The sequence below is a fragment of the Bos indicus genome, chromosome 16 (genome assembly GCF_029378745.1).
Source record: "Bos indicus isolate NIAB-ARS_2022 breed Sahiwal x Tharparkar chromosome 16, NIAB-ARS_B.indTharparkar_mat_pri_1.0, whole genome shotgun sequence".
In the NCBI taxonomy this organism is placed as follows: domain Eukaryota; kingdom Metazoa; phylum Chordata; class Mammalia; order Artiodactyla; family Bovidae; genus Bos; species Bos indicus.
In genome coordinates this window covers 76,383,861-76,397,711 of record NC_091775.1, presented here as the reverse complement: position 1 = coordinate 76,397,711, position 13,851 = coordinate 76,383,861, and the positions used below count along the sequence as shown (strand labels likewise).

The window sequence follows — 13,851 nt, the reverse complement described above, 5'->3', positions numbered from 1 at the left end:
ATGAAGACTCTTGATGGGTTCAGATTTATCCCACAGACTTCAGGGAAAAATAGACATTAAATGTCTAACTTAAAGTCATAAGTAATGAAAGAACTGAATGTCGAACTAAACCATCCATAGTTGGATACTCACATTTTAAAAATGGTTTGCCTCCAAACTAGTGAATTCTAATTGTTAACCTTCACTAAATAACCTGACATGGTAGCCAGAGCAAACAGCAGTGAAAAGTGAGATTCCTTATTAAGAGTGTCACAGAGTTAGTGTCCTGACTCTGGAATCTGATCAGAAGGGTTCTGTGGTGCAGATAACCTGGAAGCACGAGCAGTTGTGCTTAAACTAGATTGGCAGGTTTGTTTCTCTGTAGTTACGGATGGTCTGGTGAAATTAAGGTGCAGCCGCTCCTAGGAGATCCCAGATACTCACTTATCTCCCAAACTGTTTTCATTTTTCACAGGTGCAGGATACATCGTGCTCGTCATTGTTGCTGTACGTAAGTGTCAACAAGTTTGATACCAATGGAATCAAAACATTGCTTTGAAGAAGTGTAGTTTTGTGTTTTTTTTTAGGGTTTTTCAGTATTTATAGCTTTATAGCTTGAAATTAAGTAAAACAGGAAAACCTGACTTTTTACATAATACACTACCTTGTATTAGTATTACTCTATTCCTGTCTATTCTGCCTGTCTACATACTAACAAACTCTAAATAATATATGTTGTTTCAAAGGTGAGTTTTTTTCATATGAGTTTTCATCCCAAATATGCTTTGGGTAATTTTATAAATTAATCAAGAATTTCTCTGACTTACTGTATACTGTTTAATCCAAAGAATACAATATACTGAAGAGTCCAAATGGAATAGAAATGTATATGTGCTTAAATTAGATACCATTTTCTGGCCATGGGTATCTGAAAGCCAAAAATGAAAGCGTTAGTCACTCAGTCATGTCTGATTCTTTGCAACCCCACCAGGCTCCACTGTCTGTTCTAGTCCAGGCAAGAATACTGGAGTGGATTGCCATTCCCTTCTCCAGGGGATGTTCCCAACCCAGGGATTGATCCCAGGTCTCCTGCATTGCAGGCAGATTCTTTAGCATCTGAGCCTCCAGGGAACCTCTGATCAGCATTCATTTTCTTCTGCTAGATTTTGAGTCTTGGCAGCGATTTTTCCTGGTCATGTGACGTTTGTCTCCTGATTTCTCGTAGTTATTGGCGTTGGATTATTGCTCTGCCTGTACTGCTGTTTTTGCAGACAGAGGAAGAAAGGGTAAAGTACAGCATGCTTTTCACCTGTTGCTCCTTCTCACTGTTGACACTCTTTCGTGCAGTTTTCGTTTGTACTCTGTATTACGTGTTTTTTAAAAATTGCTCCTGCTTGAGTGTGCTGTGTGAATTACACATCTTCACTAAAAATGTTTTCACCTGTTTTTAATATCACTGCCATACGAATAATCTGTGCAGGTCGTGTCAACTAATTATGATGTAAGAAAAATTTCTGTGGGATTTGAGGTATAAGTGCTGAAATGAATCATGGACCGCTTTGGGGTCTTCTCTACTGTAGGCATACCCAACTTCCTAGATTGGACTAATGACCAAGATTACATATAAAATGATTCCCTGTGGAGACTTTGATAGCTGTAGTCACTGCAATTTTGATGGTGAAAGTTTTCAGTTGTCTGTATAATTTAGATAGGTAGTTGTAAGAAGCTACATAGATGTCTCCTTCAGATACCAAATCTGTTTTTTTTCTTTTAGATTTGTTATACAGTTAAACTGGAGAATTTAAAGCAACATCATTTGATTTCCCTCTTATGTTCTCTTAATTTACTAGGTTGAAGTAAAACTGATGGGGTTAAACTAAAAGTTGCTGAGAGGGTAAGATTTACAAGGAACCTCATGAACTTTGTCTTTTTATCTATAAAAATGAAATAAGGGAGAGAGTTAAAATTGCAAAAAGGTACAAATATATAATTTGTACCTTTTAAACGTCATCTTAAATTTTAATGAAGTAATTTAAAATCTAATGACTTAGAATAAAACTGGAACATAGACCAAGATTAGTGCTTTGATATTTCTCATTTTTCGTGATTTTTTTCCCTATTGCTTTGTAAATCAAACTAATAATTAAAAATGAATGGTATTAATGGCTTTATGATATTTATATTCCTTTTATTTTAATCACTGCATTTGGACTATGTAATAAAAGTACATTCTTCACTCATAAAGAGCTAAATATATATTTTTTAAATTTCTTGGTAATCTTTTAAAAATATCCACAGTGCCTTCATTTGAACCTTGAATCTTATATTTATAGAACATATAATATGCACGTTTGATTTCTCTATCAGTAGTGTATTTTTAAAACTGCATATACACAGGCGGTATAACATGGAAACACCATCAGTGAAATATTTGACAAGTCTAAAATTTGTTAACTAGAAGTAACCTCTAAAGAAAGCAGAACAAAATAGCTTTCTGCTCCTTACTGGCCTTTGTAAAACATCATTACAGAAAAATACAGTTTCCTAACAAATATTAGCCAAACTCTGTCTACCAGTGAATGAGTCTTTTAAAGCTAAACAAGTATCTGAGCATCACACCCCCAGGTTAAGGTACCAGGGGCATTAGAGTTCTGAGATCCCATTTCTAAAGAGTTCCCCAGTGAGGCTGCTGCTGCTAGGCCTGGAGGACACTTAGAGAAAGCAGGGTGTAGACTGTTAACGATGTGCCCATGCTCTTTAGCTTTGAAGAAGCACCATCAAGCTTATTGGGAAATGGTTCACCTGTTCAAGACAATCAAGTGGATTGTTTAAAGACTCCACATTTTTGTTGCATGCCTTTTTAAAAGAATGTGAAATAATACCTAGCTTTAGTTTGCTTTTCTTTTAAAGAGGTAATTATTTTTATTATTGATACATTTTTTGCACTATTGAATGTCCATTCTCCCCCACCCCAAATTGCTTTCATTGCTTTGGAAACTCCCTTACAAGACTGTAAACTATATGCAGTTCCTTCTCTATTTGTAGGGATAAATCTGGAAGCAGGATACCAGGCGCAAGAATTGCTGTTAATGGGAGTTCCCTGGTAGTCCAGTGGTTAGAGCTCAGGCTTTCACTGCCTTGGGCAGGAGTGCAGTTCCTGGTTGGGGAGCTAAGATCCTACAAGCCTCAAAACAAATCAAAAACACAAATTTGCTGTTAAAACTTGATACAAAATGGATTCGATATGAACTTGTATTTTCGATAATTTGGGAACACAGTTACCCTCCTACAGGATTTATACCAAAGCATGAAAATAAGTAGTTTTTTTTGTGGAGGGGATCTTAGGTCCTTGACCAAGGATCAGACTCAAGCTCCCTGCATAGAAAGAGCAGAGCTTAACCACCGGGGAAATCCCCTAAGTAGTGTTTTGTTTTGTTTTTTTAAAGATCATTAAATTATGAAAAATGGCCACAAGGTTAAAGCATTTTGCTATAGTTTTCTGTTTCTTAGCTCTCAATGAAGAAGAGGATAGGGTCCCAGGTGAGCTGACAGGCTCCATGTGCACACGCCTTCCTTTTCCCGCACAGCTTCCTTTCCTAACCAGCTCTTCTGCCACACTTTCCAGACTTGGATCCACAGCCCTTCGCTCTCTCCTTTGCTCCTGCCCAAGTCCTGTTTGCATGTCCTGACTATGTGGTTCCAGATGTCTTTTGTTAACATGAATGTTTTCAATTATTTGTGGTGAATATTTTTTTTTTCATAAATGGATCATTTTTCTCTGCTTGGGTTAAATCATCACGGGATAAATGAGAGTTTGCTAAGTTCAGTAGAATTATTGAAATAATTTATGTATTTTAGTAATAGTAACTAAATACCTTTTTTCTTTTTTTCCATTAAGTATATTTATTACTTGTGCAATTGTAAACTATGTTATCTTAATAAAGATTGATCGAGAAATGTTGTAACTTTTAAGTTGTCTGCTTAAATGCATCTTACTGAAGCTTTTTTTGGATATACTGTAAATGGTAAATCCAGTTCAGGTGGTGAAGTGTAACGACACGGTCCAAAACTTGAATGGTCAAATTAACTTGAACATTTTTCTGCCTGGTTCTCAAATTCTTAACCATTCAACAAAGGCCTTAAAATTTTTAAGCAAGAACTAGTAAATAAAAAAGATTTTGTAATTAGTTGAGAGAGCATATTTACAAAATTTAGATCCATCCTAGAAAAATGGGAAGTCATGTAATGCTTTATAGAGGTCTTCCCTCAGGTGGAAACAGTTGTGCACAAGAAGAAACTGTCCTTGATGCAAAAGATGCATCTGAAAATGGAGGATGTCATGACATCAGTTTCTGAGACAGTGTTACATGGGATTAATACAGGCCCCATGTATCGCCTCAAAGGCTGTGCTGCTGGAGACCAGGACCGTGTCTCCCCATACACTATCATTCTGAGAAAACGAGTGTACATTATTCACTTGAGACTAGGCGGTTTCAGAAGTAAACAGATTATATGCAAATTTAGAGTCTGTTTACCTGCTGTATGATCTATAAGACCGCAAGGGTAAAGTTGCTTCTTGGACCAAATTCTTGGTTCAACTTCCTAATGAGAATCAGGAGAGACATAGTGTATGGGCCTAATTGTCAGCTTTACTTCCCTTCTCCCCCCTCATTGATTTTATCCCATTTTTATGCCACTCTTGCTTCCTTTTGGTGTGACCTCACTATTTTATTCAACACTTTCCCCTTCCTCTGTTCAGCATATACGTAACTGGTGAGAGCCACAGACAAGACATTTTATTTCTCTCTGAGAAGAGATGAGAGAAACGTTTGCTTTTATCATTAAAAGGTATCTGCTTTCTGTTGCATTTCTTTTCAGAGATGTCCTTTCTTCTGTAAAATATTTGATGAACATTTAGATATCGATATCCTGAGCTGAGCTAAGTAGACAGTAGACAGCAAGGAGGACATTTGGATTCTGGTTCCCCTTTGTGAGATTATTGATATTTATATTTTCTCCTTCCCTGTTTTAATGTAAAATAATATGCACTGACAGGCTTTTGCTTTGACATAGGCACCAACAGAGAGTAATGACCCCTTGACCTTTGGTCAGACTGTGACAAGTGTTTTATATAGCCATTTCTTCAGGACTGTTGTGGTGAGCAATTCAATAGTTAGGCCTATCAATGAATCCTTGAAGATCACTATATTCTTCTATTTGAAGTGAATAAATACACTTTTTTTTCCCCCTAGTAGTAGTGGAATACTTATTTTCTTAAGTAGAAATGCATTATATGAGAAGGATAAATAAGCATTTATATAAACCTAAAGAAACAACTCAGCTCTACCTTCTAGCAGCTGTAAATCCAAATCTGGGGGAATTTTTTTAGTCTAATGGGAAATAATCAGATAGTCGGTCCACTTGAAGTTCACTTTTAGGTTTTTTATTGACAGAAACCAAACTACATTTTATGTAATTTTGGTAAAGAATTTCAGTTTCAGCTTGTAAATATTAGTTCTATAAAGGCATTTAACTGTTTCCCTCAGCCACTATATTTTTAGCATATAAAAAATAAACCAGCACCAACAAAAATCCTCAAATTTGATGTGAAATGCATTCCCTTTAGCCGTTTAATCCCCTCTATCTCTGGCTCTGAATGAAATGAACTGGAAGTTCTTTTTCTGCCTGAGTGTCTCTGCATAGCTAGGAAGAGAGGAGATAGACTTCCACACTCACGTGCAAGGCACTACCCTAGGTGACAGTCATGAAGTTGAGAGCAGATTCCACAAAGACCAGTAAGATGGGCAGTTCCTTAGTAAAAGCAGAGCCATGTCTTTGATCACAGGGGCAGAGGGGAAGACAAAAATATACCAGCTACCCCGCCCTATGTATCTGCTCAGTTCTCTAAGGAGTCCTTTGAGGCTCCAACCAACCAGGAAAGCGGTTTTCAGACAATCCGTGAGCTTCAAATTGTCTGTAAACACTTGAAGTTACCTTAGTGAATGCTAAAGGTAATATGACTTATAACTGTAAGTACTAACTCACTTTCACATTTTAATCATCTTTAAATAGCTTGAGGTTATATCCAATGAGTTGTTTCTTTAACTTTATGTAAATGCTTATTTATCCTTCTCATATATTGGATTTCTGTTTAAAATTCTATTTAAGAAAATAAGTGTTCCACTACTATTAGAGAAAAAAAAAAAATAAGTGTATTCACTTCAACAAATAGCAGAATACAATGGTGTTGGAGTATTCAGTGAGAGGCCTGACTGTTGAATCGCTCTCCACAGCAGACCTGAGGACACGGCCATGTAACAAGTACCGCGCGTGGCAGCGCCGGCTCATAGTGAAGCCTCCCCTCCAGGGGAATAATGAAGTTTCCGGCGTTCACACGGTCAGCTCTTCATGAGGCAGGCACCCGAGGGTTCGCTGGGCGGGCACACTGTCAGTAACCGGCGCGTCCGCGTTCGGTTGTAGTCTGTCTGCTGTAGTCCGGTTCCGAAGCAGGAGTGGAACTGCGTTTCCCAGCTCCAGAGCCGGTGGTCCTGAGTGGCTGCTGCGAATGTCAAAACTGGCTCCTCCTACGTAAAGTGAGCTCGCGTGCACAGTTTACACATCAGAGTCAAAGACTTCATGGGGAAAAAATGTACAACCATGGATGTTGGGTTACGTAAACTATATGAAAGTTAATTTTCTTTTCCCTTTTTTAACATGGCTTCTAGAAAATTCAGAATTCCCTGTGTGACTTGCATTATATTTCTTTGGACAGGGTTTAGAAAGATGTTCCTTGTTACCAAAAAAAAAACAAACACCAAAACTGTGTGATGTGAGTTTTAGTTACTTAGGAGGCTCTAACCAGAATATGTGATTTCCTTGACAGTGAGGTGTAAATGAAGCATTATTGAATGTGAACACTCAGAATCATTACCTTTGTATAATCATCTCAGAGCTGGATTTTAAATTGAATATTATGAAAATGTGCTTCTCTCTATTCTCTCCCGTTGTTCCTAAATTAAGATAGGAGGATATTTACTAAGTATATGTGACTGCCCTGTTTCTTGTCTTGGAGGAAATCCAAGCTACACTACAGAATTAGAAAAAAGAGTTTGTAGAGTGAGCCTGGTTGAACATTGGAATAACTTTAAAAAATCATGTATTTCCTAGTTCAGTGACTCTTACTAGTATGTAGCTTTTTTTTTTTTAATCTTCCCTATTCTAAATGGGCTTCTGGAATTAATGTATGTACTTAATTATTAATTATGTTCATCTCTGATGCTGTCTTCTTAACCTTGCTTCTTAGGAAACCAGAATGTCACAGTACATACTGTTCTATTCCCTTATAGGAAAGCAGAATGTAGCGCTACGTACACCACTTATCAGGATAAAGCAACCACTGCAACAGAACAGATGAACTGAACCGTTTCCAGGAACGCATGTACCATTCAGCCATGAAAATGAAGGAAACCTTGCCATTTGCCACAATACAGACAGACCTGAGGGGACTTTGCTGGGTAATAAGTCATGTAAAGAAAGACGTGTACTGTCTGATCTCACTTACACATGGAATCGAAAAAAACAAGCTTTCACAGAAGAAAAATGAGATTTGTCGATGTCAGCGGTGGGGGACTGGTGGGGGTGGGTTTGAGTAAAGGTGGTCAGAAAATACAAACCTTCAGTTATAGGGTGAGAAAGTACTGGGGTATAATTACAGCACAGTGGCTACCATGAGTTACTCATACTGTATTTATGTTGGCAAGTTGCTAAGAGAGTGGATCTTAAAAAGTTCTAATCACATGGAAGAAAAAAGCTTTTTGTAGTATTGACATTATCAAATCATGCTGTACACCTTAAACTTAACGCAATGCCCTCTCTCAATTTTGTCTCAATACTGAAGGAAAAAAAGTATAAAGATTATTTGCCACTTTCTTACACTGTCAGAAATAAAACTGCTAAGCGATAGCCATAGGAACATTAAAACATTTTAATGTGGCAGAAGTATAGTCACTATTCTGTAATGCTTCTTTGAAACATGTATGAATTTAGGTTTAAACACCTTGCCTGTTTTTCCTTAAATAGCACTTGATTTATGGGGTAGGTCAACATGGCATTCTAAGGTAGGGAAATGTGTTTGTTTTTTCTTCTATAAGATCTCCAAACTCAGAGAAATATATTGAAAAATGACATTACATTTCATTTGCAAAGAAAGTGATTTTGAAATCTTTTTTTGTTCAGAGGTGATTACCAATTCTTAAGGTTCATTCTTTGAGTTTCCTAACTAAGAATATTACTGGAAAATACTCTTACATTGAATAGATTAAAATGCTATTTTTAAAAATGTGTAACCTCGTGGTAATTTAGAGATGCTATTAAGTTTTTATCTGGCATTTGTTCTTCACCCCTTTTATTTATAATAAGCCAGTCTGAGAAACCAAGAATTCAGCATCAGTTTCAGGCTTCTATACAAAGTTAGAGTACTGTTAGCACCCATGGCAATAATGCCAGCTCAGGACAAAGTGAATGCTGTGGCCTTATAGTTTTCTTAAGAAGAATTCCACTTTGTTATTATTATTATTGTACTATAGTTTTTTTTTTTTTTTTCTTAACAATGTTGTATCTGTTTGTGCTGAAGAATTCTACTCTCTAAGAGAATTAGAATCCACTCTAAAGTCTGGCTCTAGGGGCTTTTCTCTGCCCACTTGGATAAAGATATGTCTGTCTTTACACATGTCATCAGAATGTAAGCAGTTTTGTAGGGAATAAATTCATCAGATAACCTCAGGTTGTATCAGAATCTTAAGTCTTTGTGGGCTCCTCACCTCATCTGTAAAGGGCAGAGTAAAAATGAAGCCCTGTATTTTAGAAAAGCAAACTCAACTCCGTGGATTAACTGTAGGTCACAGAAAGGGAAGGAAAAAGGAGACAGCTCAGGGGGGGTCTGGACACTCAGGTGGAACAGACCCCAGCCCGCTTCTCTGTCCTCACGCCAACGGCCACAGAGGAGGGACTCTGCTCTGACTCAGATTTTTACAGGTTTTGTTTTACACCTTAAAAAAATTGTTTTTCTTTTTTTTTAAATTTTTTGGCCATACCTTGACACGCAGAGCTATCCAAGCTGAGATCAGACCTGTGCCCCCCACAGTGGAAGCACAGAAACCCAACCACTGGACCACCAAGAAGTGGAAGTCGTCACACTTCATAGTTAGTGGCACACACTGGGCCAAAGAAAAGCTGCCTTAGAAAGGTATGAATGAGGACTCGAGGGTGAACAAGAGTAGATGCTGTTTTTCTCCCTGAGGACATGTTTGTAAGGCCCTCTGTAAGTGGTCCTTCCCTTTGTAATCTTGGGTAAGGCACGTGGAAGATGAGTTTGAGCAGAATAAATTCAGGAATTCTGAGACAAATCCAGAGGTGAAGTTTTGCCGCACCCTTTTTATCACATGCTCTTTAAGAATCTAACAGTTTCTCAGAAGCATGGGGGTGGCTGTAGTATGTATTTCTTAAAACCTCAAGGAAATGTTTTCAACCAAAGTTTATTGTGCTTACCAAAATAGGCTTTCACAATAGTTTCCACTTCAGATTTGGTTTTCCAGTGTAACATAGTTATATGTAAGATTGAAATATGTGTACATATAAATAATGTTCTGTCTGCAAATAACTTGTCAATCACTTAAATATATGGAGAAACCATTTTTTTCTAGAAATGTCTGTCTGAATGAGAGGGAAAAGTGTATTTGAATTTAAACTTAAAACTGCAAGAGTGAATCCCCAGTGGAATGAGACGTCTCATGTCTGTATTGTTTTCTGAGAATTGAACCTTTGAGTCTGTTTAAAAAATAATATGTCATTATGGAGAAGTTTCATTTGTGATGGTGCATTTATTTCCGGAGTGTTTTATCTCAGATGAGAGTGCGCCTCTAATCGGGCCCACCTTCTGGAAGCGTTCCCCTCCCACAGTCACCCCTTCTAGCCCTCCAGTCTCAGAGCCTGAAGTCTGTCCAGGCTTCCCCCCTCCCAGCCTGCCTCGCGCCTCCCCTGCTCACGGCGTTCAGTCCCACAGTTAGCCGCAGCATAACGTTATCCTCAGCATAACGTCCATTTCATGAAGCTTGAAAACTTGCTGCACTTAATGCCCAGCTTTTCTCCACCTGCAGCACTTCACATAGCCTGCTCTCAGCCAGCCAGGCCACCCATCCTGTGCTCACTGCTGTACTCCTGGCTCACTGTTGCCTGAAGGCCTCTGGTCCTGTCTGATCCTGGGCATCACTCAGGCCCAGTTCACAGAGCCCGTCGTGTGCAGCCCCTCCTGATTCCCGCCTGGTCTCAGCCTTCATGATTTCCTGGCCTTGAGGGAACACACACGTCTATGTGTGTGGTGGAAGACGTGTCTTCCACATCACTTTTATGCACGGGTGTAGCTGAGTAAAAACCCGGGTCCCAACCATGAAAGCACAGCATGTTTCTGAAGCACGGCTGCACTCTGGAATCCCCTGGGGATTTTTACTAATGCCTGGGTGCCCCCACCCCCTCCCCGTCATGCTGTTGACCTGGGGTGTGCCTGGGCATTAGGTATCTGTAAAGCTTCCCAAGTGACTATAATATACAGCTAAGGGAGAACCTCTGCGTTAGTGGTTCTTCAGCCTCAGAGTCCACGTCTGCATGTGAACTTGCACATACAAACTTGTAACGACAGAGGTGTTTATATCTGCAAGAAAAAAATGTGTTTTTGTAATTCAGCCTGTTAAGTCAGAAAATGACCAAGACTTGAATTAAGATCTTGTCACCCAGCTAATCCAAAGAAGCTATCTGGTTAAAAAGAAAGGAAACAATCTTTATAATGCCAACGCTGAGAATTAGCTTGGCTATAAAGAAAACATTTTGCCAAATTTTATTTACCTGTAACCTGAGATCCAACCAGTCCATCCTAAAGGAAATCAGCCCTGAATGTTCACTGAAAGGACTGATGTTGAAGCTGACACTCCGATATTTTGGCCACCTGATGCGAAGAGCTGACTCATTTGAAAAGACCCTGATGCTGAGAAAGATTGAGGCAGGAGGAGAAGGGGACGACAGAGGATGAGATGGTTGGATGGCATCACCGACTCAATAGACATGGGTTTGGGTGGACTCCGGGAGTTGGTGATGGACGGGGAGGCCTGGCATGCTGCGGTCCATGGGGTCACAAAGAGTCGGACACGACTGAGCGACTGAACCGAACCGAACCTGAGACTACTGTAGTATTTTTGGCTGGGCCGGGTCTTCTTGCTGCACCGGGCTCTCTAGTTGGAGGAAGCAGGGCTCCTCTCTGGTTGCGGTGGCAGGCTGCTTCTGTGGGGGCATGGGCTCCACGGTGCACGGGCAGCATAGCTTCTGCCACGTGATCTTGGTAGTTGCCCTGCGACGTGGACTCTTAATCAGACCAGGAACCGAACCCTGCACTGGCGGGCAGATTTTTAACCAGTGGTCCTCCAGTTGCTGTATTTTTTTTTTTCTTTTTCGTAAGATATACCGGGAGAGCTTTTACGGTGATAATGAAAAGTCTTCGTCTTCCAGAAATGATACAAAACTGAAAAGTGTTAGTCGTTTATTCCTGTCCGACTCTGCGAGTCCATGGACTGTATACCCTACCAGATGTCTCTCCGTGGAATTTTCCAGGCAAGAATGCTGGAGTGAGTTACCATTTGATCTTCACACACATTTGTGGATGGGGTGGGGAGGGGATGTTGTTTGCTTTTCCCAGTCTGCATTGCTTTCATCACTTCCAGGCTCATCTAGAAAACCTTACCCTGGCATAGTGCGGACAAACTTTAAAACCACCACACTGCTGCCCTCCTGTGGACTGCGAGGGCATCTGACACGTTCTCTGCGTAGTTTAAACTCAGAGGTTTTAGTCACTGCTGAGATACATAGAAGTCATTTTCAACTTTAATTAACTAGCTCTTTTCTACTTACCTTCTAAAGAATTACCTTTAAAAATGGCTAACCTCAGTCCCTTATGGCTTACATATGGGGGAAGCGTAATATAGGGGTCTGTGGTCAATAAACTTATCTTCCTTTCCTCTGGTGTACATACCACCAGAAGGTGACCACATCGATCCACGTCTGGATGACACTGAGAAAGTTCCCCACCCCGATTCTTCACCTGATGGTTCGAGAAGACCTGTACGGGGTGATAAACAAGTGGTTGTGGCGTAGTCAAGTCGTGTCGGACTCTCGCAACCCTATGGACTACATCCCGCCAGGCTCCTCTGCCCACGGGATTGCCCTTTCCTTCTCCAGAGAACTTCTCAACCCAGGGGTCAAACCCAGGTCTCCTGCGTTGCCAGCAAATTCTTTACTGACTAAGCCACCCAGAAAGCCATAAACGTGGTAAAACTTAGGTAGACCCATGCCTGGCAGAGCATTTTCTAAGTTGAAAGCATGGTCACAAAAGCAGACTCAAGATGTCTTCAAAATCAACACTGCTCAGCAATCTATTAGCACAAACCACCTTGGGATGCTAATTCTAGCTAAAAAGCTGTCAACCTTCAGATGAATAAAGAAAAATAATCCTCCATGAGTGGCCCTTCAGTTACAACCAAGGGGCTTTCATTTTGCTTCTCATGACACAGCCATGAGCACTTGTTTAAAATTAAGCATTCATGAGAACTCCAGAAACTACTTTCATGGAAAAGATGTCCCAAGTCATTGTTTTTATGCTTTCGTGTTAAACCCAGATCTTCTGGCACTTTCTCATTTGGGGACTGGAATCATAGCAACCTGCTGGCAGAATCCACGGGTGACTTGCTTTATTGGCAATACCTAGCCCACTCCAGTGTTCTTGCCTGGAGAATCCCAGGGACAGGGGAGCCTGGTGAGCTGCAGTCTATGGGGTCGCACAGTCGGACACGACTGAAGTGACTTGGCAGCAGCAGCCTGGAGCCAGGGACACAGTAGGTGAATCAGAAGCTGTTCAGTTTCTTACAGTTGACCCAAAGCTTTTATGCCCATAGGTCTGTTGTAGCTACCTCAGCAGAGAAGTGAAGAAAACAATCCAGGGTCTTAACTGTTCCCACCACATCCTGGGAACCAGAACCTGAATTCTCCAGTCAACAGCCCCAAACAGCCCTACAGCTACAGTGGGAGGTGCCCCCCATTCCCAGGGAAGTTCTCCCAACAGAGGCTTCACCCACCTCACCCCACCCCACCGGGCAGGGCAGCCAGCTGGGGGGAGACTGGCAGGAACTGGACCTTAAAAAGCTTCCCAAGTGGTTGAGGTGCCACCATGTATGGAGAATAGATGTGAAATCAAAGTCCTGCAGGTAGATTAGGGCTGGCCTTGCACTTTCTGCTCAAAAAGGTCAATCAAGGGGACACAGCTCTCCAACCTGAAGACTCCTCAAGTGAAACCCCCTGTGAAGTCAAATCTGGCTCATCTCTTGAGAACCTTTACAGAACTGGTTCACTCTGTCCTCAAGGGTTGATAGAAAGGAAGAACAAAAGTAGAGAACGTCTGCATCTCTCCTAACATCGCTGAATTCATCAGTGCACCTCCCTCTAGAGGCCACGTGAGGACCGGCTCAGTTAAGCAAACATTTCTGCAGGAATGCTGACCGCAAAGGCTCCAGGGCTGCAGCCTATTTGCGACTGAGGTCAGTTTCCCCTTCAACTCAGGTCTGCAACACTTCTCTATCATTGTTTTTCTCACTTTATTTCTTGGCTCACAGAATTTCATTCTTAACGGGCTACATTTTTAATATCTGTTTGCTTTAACCGACTTTGAACTCTTTATGAAATAGGTAACATTTGCATATAGCAAATTAATTTTTCAGGGCCCCACTTATCATCATAAAATTATGAATGGAAAATAATCTATGAAAAACAAACACATGG

The 13,851-nt window shown here is 40.5% G+C and overlaps 1 protein-coding gene across 26 annotated transcripts in view; it reads left to right on the top strand.

Moving 5' to 3' along the window:
- CD46 (CD46 molecule) overlaps positions 1–9,836 on the top strand; it is a 39,073-nt gene extending 29,237 nt beyond the window's left edge. For 8 of the 26 annotated variants that reach the window (XM_070768688.1, XM_070768679.1, XM_070768678.1 and 5 more), the window contains 3 exons: positions 455–486; positions 1,205–1,265; positions 7,326–9,836. In XM_070768688.1, coding sequence (XP_070624789.1) covers positions 455–486; positions 1,205–1,265; positions 7,326–7,393 — 161 coding nt within the window. In that variant the 3' untranslated portion in view covers positions 7,394–9,836. Of the gene's footprint in view, positions 1–454; positions 491–1,204; positions 1,266–1,829; positions 1,874–3,024; positions 3,945–4,738; positions 4,828–7,325 lie in introns of those variants that run through there. The other 18 variants (XM_070768676.1, XM_070768677.1, XM_070768672.1 and 15 more) reach the window with 9 other exon arrangements.
- The last annotated feature ends 4,015 nt before the right edge of the window (positions 9,837–13,851 follow it).